This window comes from Camellia sinensis, chromosome 10 (assembly GCF_055761805.1).
Source record: "Camellia sinensis isolate YWXY chromosome 10, ASM5576180v1, whole genome shotgun sequence".
Classification (NCBI taxonomy): Eukaryota; Viridiplantae; Streptophyta; class Magnoliopsida; order Ericales; family Theaceae; genus Camellia; species Camellia sinensis.
The window spans coordinates 11653537-11661711 of NC_138970.1; the positions used below are offsets into that span (position 1 = coordinate 11653537).

The 8175-nt window shown below is 34.0% G+C and overlaps 1 protein-coding gene and 1 pseudogene across 1 annotated transcript; both read left to right on the top strand.

Moving 5' to 3' along the window:
- The first annotated feature begins 44 nt into the window (after window positions 1-44).
- LOC114322315 (zeatin O-glucosyltransferase-like) lies at window positions 45-1387 on the top strand (annotated as a pseudogene).
- Window positions 1388-2473: 1086 nt separating this feature from the next.
- Window positions 2474-4382, top strand: LOC145801480 (zeatin O-glucosyltransferase-like). The gene has a single exon (XM_082893172.1). The coding sequence runs from the start codon at window positions 2742-2744 to the stop codon at window positions 4152-4154; it is 1413 nt and encodes a 470-aa protein (XP_082749298.1). The 5' UTR covers window positions 2474-2741; the 3' UTR covers window positions 4155-4382.
- Window positions 4383-8175: the final 3793 nt, after the last annotated feature.

Sequence of the window (8175 nt, forward strand, 5' to 3'; positions counted from 1 at the left end):
CAAATCAATTTCCATGAGTTCCCTACCCCTCCTTTTCTCTCTCCTCCACCCAACCCCAACGCCCCATGTAAATTTCCATCACATCTTCAACCATCCTTCGAAGCCTCTTTGCATCTCCGCAACCCCATGACCGAACTCTTACACTAAATCTCTTCCACGACTAAAAAAGTAATAGTTGTCCACGATGCCCTCATGGCTTATGTGGTCCAGGACATCGCTACCACACCAAATTCAGAATCCTATTCTTTCACCACCATTAGTGCGTTCGCTTGTTTCTTTGAAGGATGGCAAATGATGGGAAAATCCTCCAGGTAGACGAACCATAGGGGTTACCATCTATTGAAGTTTGTTACCCTTTCGAGATTCTAAATTTCATCACCCTCCAAATTAATTTCCTGAAATTTACATCTGGATCTATCATGAACTCGTGCAGATCAATCAAAGTACCTACATTGATTTATTGAAGGACGTACTGATTGATGAAGACAAGCAGCTATGGGCGATCCAGGCCATTGAACTCAAGAAGAGTAGATGGCAACAAAAACTCAAATAGGCAACACAGATGTTTGGATTGGCTTGACAAACAAGCCCCACATTCCATGTTATATGTTTTGCTTGGAACAACAACTTCGATGACAGATCAATGGATCAAAGAGCCCATAATGGGGTTGGAATAGAGTGGACAAAAGTTCATTTGGGTGTTTAGAGATTCCGGTAAAGGAGACATATTTGCAAGCGATGTCATGAGAGCAGAAGCACTGCCAGAAGGTTATGAAGAGAGAGTTAAAAGAATTGGACTGGTGGTGAGAGATTGGGCACCTCAACTTGAAATTTTGGCGCAACTATCAACGGGTGGGTTCATGAGTCACTGTGGATGGAATTCATGCTTGGAGAGCATCACCATGGGAGTGCCAATAGCAGTCTGGCTGATGCACTTGGATCAACCCAAGAACACAGTTCTGGTAACAGACATATTAAAAGTTGGTGTGGTTGTTAAGCAATGGGCAGCACACCATGAGGTGGTGGCTTCATCAACCATTGCAAAAGATGTCAAAAGTCTAATGACATCAACAGAAGGGGAGGAGATGAGGAAGAGGGCGGAGGAACTGGGTTGTGCCACCTGACAGGCAGTGGAGTTTCTCGCATGGAATTGGATTCATTCATTGCTCACATAACTATGTAGATTCGTTTACTGACACGGGATGAATATTGCCTTTCCTTGCATTGGATTGTGGCTCAGAACTTCTCCAGAATCACAACAATCTAAAAATAAGTATTTGATCAATAAAATCATATTACTCTATATATGATAGAAGCATAGTCAAGTGCTATATATTTTCTCTTTAAAATGTCTACCACTCAAAAATAAAAATAGTTGACAATTACAATTAAAAAAAGAAAGCTATGTAAAATAATTTACACAAGTAAAATTAGCAGAATTCCAACGTAGAGCATAGTACTGACTGACTGGACTTACTAAACAAAAAGTAAGAAAAATGCAATTCATAATTTGACATACAATTAAATTAAATGTATATTGGAATATGAACTACATTTACATACATACATACATGATACATACATGCATATAAAGCCAAAAAACCAAATAATTATAGCTAGCCAATCTTGAACTGTGTTTAGCTAAGTCTAACCTTTGATTTTCCTTCTTTTAAAAAAATAAAAATAAAATAAAATAAAAAACACCTTTGACTGGGAGAATCTTCATTGATTATTCCATATTGTGATATTATCACTCCAATTGGCGTGCACAATTTTTCTTGGTATTAAATAATAATAATCAGCTTGTTTGGTTTCGTTTTTTTAAAAATAGTTTTCAGAAAATTCTATTTTCTTATTTTTTTGTTTTTATTGAATTTTTTTAATATTTTATGCAATTTTTTTTTAATTTTTAGACACACTTAACATAAATACACATAAAAAGTGTAATTTTGTGAAAAAATCTTTTAAAAATTCAATAAATACCAAAAATACAAAAAAAAAAACAAAAATTTAGTATGTTTTTCTTATTTTTATGTATTTGTTAATTTTTTAAAATATTTTTTCATAAATTTTTTACTTTTTATATACATTTAAGTAAGGTATATCTAAAAAAATAAAAAAATATATTTAAAATTTTAAAAATATTCACTAAAAATAAAAAAATAAAAAATTCAATTTTAAAAAAACTTAATCCAAAAAATTCAAACCAAACACACTGAATATCATTTTGTTCTGTGTTGACTGTCAGCACACCAATCAATAAATAAAGAAATAAATAAATACCATTTGGGTCCATTTTTATGTATTTTTTCGGTCTATGCGCACACAACTAATTACGAAATTATTTTCAGATAAAGAAATAGGTTTGCCTCTGGGTTGACTTTAAACCAAAATAAATAAATAAAATCAATTACAACAGTGCTGGGACTCTAGTGGGGTGAATCCCTGCACCCCACCTCTACGTAGGGTGCAGCAAGTGAAAGAAAAAAAAAAAAATATCTGAGACATTTTCCAATCAATTATTGAATTGATATTATCAATATCTGAATAATAATAAAAAGCTGCCATAGAAATGATGGACGCAGAAATTGTGCTACAGAAACGGCGCAGAACACTCGACACGCACTAGTGTTCTATGTAATTTTTGTGACGGTTCCGATCACAAATTCCTATATAAAGAACCAACTTATTTCAAGCAGATTGGTGGTTGAGAAACTCACTTTCAGAAAATCTAGTCATCCATGGATGTTCATAACCAACATCCAAGCCATGACTCCAAACAAGCTGAAGTGGTTGTAATCATGGTGCCTTTTCCATGCTATAGCCACCTCAACCAGGTCCTCCAGCTCTCCTGCCTAATCTCCTCCTACAACATCCCGGTTCACTATGCTTGCTCCGCCACCCATGTGCACCAGGCTAAACTCCGCTTCCACGGCACAAACCGCCTTTCCTTTGCCCAAATCCATTTCCACGAGTTTCCTACCCCTCCTTTCCTCTCTCCTCCACCCGACCCCAACGCCCCGTGTAAATTTCCATCACATCTCCAACCATCCTTCGAAGCCTCTTTGCATCTCCGTGACCCCATGGCTCTACTCCTGCACAAAATCTCCCCCACAGCTAAAAGAGTTGTTGTTGTCCACGATGTCCTCATGGCTTATGTGGTTCAGGACACCGCTACCATACCAAATACTGAAACCTATACTTTTAACCCCACTTGCACGTTCTCTTCCTTCTTCGACGGATGGCAAATGATGGGAAAGCCTTTCCAGTTAGATGAACCACAAGAGTTACCATCTTTTGAAGGATGTTACACTTTCGAGGTCCTGAATTTCTTTACCCTCCAAACTGATTTTCTGAAATCTACATCTGGAACTATCATCAACTCATGCAGATCAATCGAAGGTGCTTACATTGATTTATCGAAAGAGCTACAGGTTGACAAAAACAAAAAGATATGGGCAGTTGGGCCATTGAACACCGGAGCAGTAGATGATGGCAGAAACTCAAATAGCCAACACAAATGTTTGGAATGGCTTGACAAACAAGCCCCAAAATCTGTGTTATATGTTTCGTTTGGAACAACAACTTCACTCACAAATCAACAGATCAAAGAGCTCGCAATGGGCTTGGAACAGAGCAGACAAAAATTCATCTGGGTGTTGAGAGATGCCGATAAAGGTGACATTTTCGCAGGTGATGTTAAGAGAGCTGAAGTATTGCCAGAGGGTTATGAAGAGAGACTGAAAGGAGTTGGACTGGTGGTGAGAGATTGGGCACCTCAACTTGAAATTTTAGCGCACCAATCTACAGGCGGGTTCATGAGTCACTGTGGATGGAATTCATGCCTGGAGAGCATCACCATGGGAGTGCCGATAGTAGCCTGGCCGATGCATTCGGATCAACCAAAGAATGCATTTCTCGTGACAGACATATTGAAGGCTGGTGTGGTTGTTAAACAATGGGCAGACCTGCAGGAGGGGGTGGTGGCTTCATCAACCATTGCAGAAGCTATCAAGAAGCTAATGGCATCAAGAGAAGGGGAGGAGATAAGGAAGAGGGCAGAGGAACTGGGAGGTGCCACCAGGAAGGCGGTAGAGGAAGGTGGTGTTTCTCAAATGGAATTGGATTCGTTCATTGCTCACATAAGTCAGTAGATTTGTTTATTGAAGCAGGATGAATTGCCTTTCCTTGCATTGGATTGTAGTCCAGACCTCCAGAATCACAACAATCTGGAGGTATATTGCAAGCCACTGCATCAAGAAAATTGATCCCAACAAAAACTATACAATTAAATTGGTTGTAATTTGCTCACGGATCAAGTAACGAGTTTTGTGTAGTGAAATTTTATATTCCGAAAACAAACAACAGTGAAATTTTGTCAATTATTTTATAGAATTTCACATTCAACGTAGGTCATGCTTGATAAATTTCGACAAGATGATTCAAAAAAGTAATGACATTTTAAAGTTTAAAAACTAAATTTAACAAACAATGGTATTTTTGTAATTGTTATGTGTGTAGTGTAGGCACGGTCATTCACACAGAAAAACTTATTAAGAAAAACCTATCGCCAAAAATCCCTATTTATCATGTGAGGTAGGCTCTAACATTTTTCACATATGAGTTCTTGTAAGTATAGTTGAATTTTAGTTTGATAAAGTTTCTTGGCCAATATAATTTATACCTTGATACCAGTGTCATATGCAATATACCCATAAAAGCAAGAAAGAAAATAAAAAAATAAAATTCAGATGAGTTTGCCTTTGTTTTGGGTTTTGGCCACTCAAACAAGTCTAAGAAAAAAAAAACTATATATATATTTTAATTTCATTGGCAAAATATATATATATATATATATATTAAAAAAAAGAGTAGAAAGAGAGGACAAGGTGGGTGTTTGGAAAGTAGGTTTTTTTGTAGGTTTTTTTAGTTGTAAGATATTATTGGAGAAAAAAAATTGTGTTTGAAAAAATAGTTGAATTTTTTTGTGATTGGCTGTGATGTTTGTGAGAAAAAAAAGTGAAATGATTATAGAATTTGATGTGATATTTTGTTTGGATTTGATTTTTTTAATTTTGTAAAACATTTGTCTTGTAGTGAAAAAAAAAAAACCCAAAAATCAAATTCCCAAACACCATGTGCTCAACAAAAGAAAAAATATCTACCAAAACAACAAGACAATTTAAACATCACAAATAAATATTCAATTTCTAGAAGAAAAAACAAACAAACAAATAAATGATGCCAAATGAAACTCACACTCACACACACCATATCATCAAACTATTCTCGAAGTCCTTGCATTCCATTCCAACCAAATAACCCAACATATAGAAAGGACAACACAATGCCACGTCAATTAGAAAGGCCATGAAGGAGAGTTCACCAACAGTATCTAACAATTCACAACTTGAAGATCTCATATTAGTTCTAAACTTACTCAATAGCTCGACTCATGAAAAATTATTAAAAATTAGCTTACTGAGGCCTCGTTTGACAAGAGGCTATTTTAGCCAATTAGCCAAAAAGTTACTAAATTAGCCAAAAAGCCAACAACCCATACCAAAAAGTCAAAGATTCTCTTTTCTCTCTACTTTTTGCACATCTTTTCGTAATTAGCCAAAAAGTTATCCCAAACATACAAGTTTTTTTTACCTACCTTTTTAGCCAAATAGTCAAAAAGTTACTAAATTAGCCTGTTCCTAAACGAGGCCTGAAAAAAGTAAAAAGCAATCATTATTTTACCAAATACCAAACAAAAATGCTTTGTACCCCCAGTTTTTCAGACCCCCAGTGTTTTCTTATTGGCTGGAATTTTTTTTTTTTTTTTTTCCTTCTCTCTGCCAATCACAGAGCCCCACGTGGAGTGGGGGTGCTGGGGGTCACCCCCCACTGGGGGTCCCCAGCACGGTTGAATACCAAATCCATGTAGTATAGAGAAAATCATTTACGTCATGTTTGTTTGGGTGGACATGAGCTTGGGATTTGACTAATAGTCTAATAAAATTATTAATCCGATGTTTGATTAAACAATTGAAGTACGGATTAATTATTTTAAACTTAACTATTAATTAAGATAGGATACATAATCCAACGGATTCGTAGTCTTAGGACTATTAGTCATGGGAATGCTAATCCAATCCGCCCAAACAAACATGGCCTTAAAGTACCTATAAATATATTTATGAATGATTAAAAATAGCTACTTGAATTAGCCCCAAAAAAAAAACAGAAGCCAGTTGTACAAGCATCTACAGTACCAAAAAACAATTGTTACATAAAAAATAAAAATAAATAAAAATAAAGTATGTGGCCTTTGGCTCTAGGTATTAGCACTGGGGAGGATTTCTGTGCTCTAGGTATTTGGCCTTTTGCTAAATGCTCTGGTTTCTTAGGAGTACATTACAAAATAGTCTTTGGGGTTGTTAACAAAGCAGATTTGTCTCCAACAACATAACTTTAAAACAAGTTTCCATTGGGAAGACTGCAAATTAACTATTAAAAAAAAAAAAAAAAAAAAGGTGGCAATCAGTTGGACGTATCATGATCATATTCAAACAAGATAAGTGGACTAAAAAAATGTTGAACGTCTGCATCAAGAAAATTGAACCCAGCATAAATTATATAATTTGTGTCGTTTGGTTTTGACTTTTTTAGTTGATTTTTTGACTTTTTTAGTCGTTTAGTATTCTTGTTTGACTTTTTGATTTTAGAATAACAAAATTACCCTTAATATATAATGATGCTTTTTTGACTTTTTGTTTGTATATGGGATAGTTTGATACTTTTATAACTTTTTTGTCTTTTTGTGATTTTGTAACTTTTTTTGTCTTTTGTGATTATATAGCCCGCAAAGAAAACTAAACCAAGGCTTAATTGACTATGATTTGCCCATGAACCACATCACGAGTTTTGGATAGTGAAATTCCATTGTCTAAAAATAACAAATAGAATATAATATTATTATTTTTTTGAATAAATTACATTGATTTGCATTTGTTTCGGTCCTTTTAGCTTTACTAAAAGAGAGGTATGTGTAATTATGCCAAAATTGTAGTGCTTACTGTATTTTCTTCAAACCTTAGGGAGGTCAGTGTGCTTTACCCTCTCATTTTTTAAATTTTATATTCGACATAAGTATTAATTGATAAATCTTAACAAGAGGATTCAAAAAATAGTATTTTTTCCAAAAACAAATATCTAAATCAAATTTAACAGAAAAACTTATTAAGAGAGACCTATCACCAAAAATCCCTATTTATTATGTGCGGTAGGCTCTTAACATTTTTCACATGTCAATTCTTGCAAGTATGGTTGAATTTTAGTTTGATAAAGTTATTTGGCCAATATAATTATACCTTGACACCAATGTCATATGCAATATACCCATAAAAGCAAGAAAGAAAATAGAAAAATAGAATTCAGAAGAGTTTGTCTTTGTTTTGGGTTCTGGCCACTCAAACAAGTCTAGGAAAAAAAATTATATATATTTTAATTTGATTGGCCAAAAAAACATATATTTAAAAAAAAGAGTAGAAATAGAGGACAAGATGTGTTCAACAAAAAAAGAAAAAATATCTACCAAAACAAAGAGACAATTTAAACATCACAAATATGCATTCAATTTCTAGAAGAAAAAACAAACAAACAAATGATGCCAACTGACACACTCTATCCTAGACCCACATATCATCAAATTTAGGCCTATTTTGGCAAGTTTATTAAAAGTCAATTTTTTGATTTTCGATTTTTTTATATCGCATTACTTCTCTACTTCTTAACACATTTTTTCAAAAAAAAATTAAAAATTAATTTTTAACCTACATCCCGTCATCAAACTTATTCTCAAAGACCCTTACATTCCATTCCAACCAAATAACCCAACATATAGAGAAGACAACACAATGCCACGTCAATTAGAAAGGCCATGGAAGAAAGTTCACCAACAGTATCTAACAATTCACAACTTGAAGGTCTCATATTAGTTTTAAACTTACACACTAGCTTGACTCATGAAAAATTATTGAAAATTAGCTTACTGAAAATATAAAATAAAAATAAATAATAAAAAAAAAAAAAAGCAATCATTATTTTCATATGGTTTTTACTTTTGCGGGCAAAATAATTTATTTTTTAATTTTAAATATATCTTTTTTAATATTAATTTTTATCAAT

Coding starts and splice junctions, on each gene's coding strand:
- LOC145801480 (XM_082893172.1), top strand. CDS start 2,742: ATGGATGTTCATAACCAACATCCAAGCCATGACTCCAAACAAGCTGAA.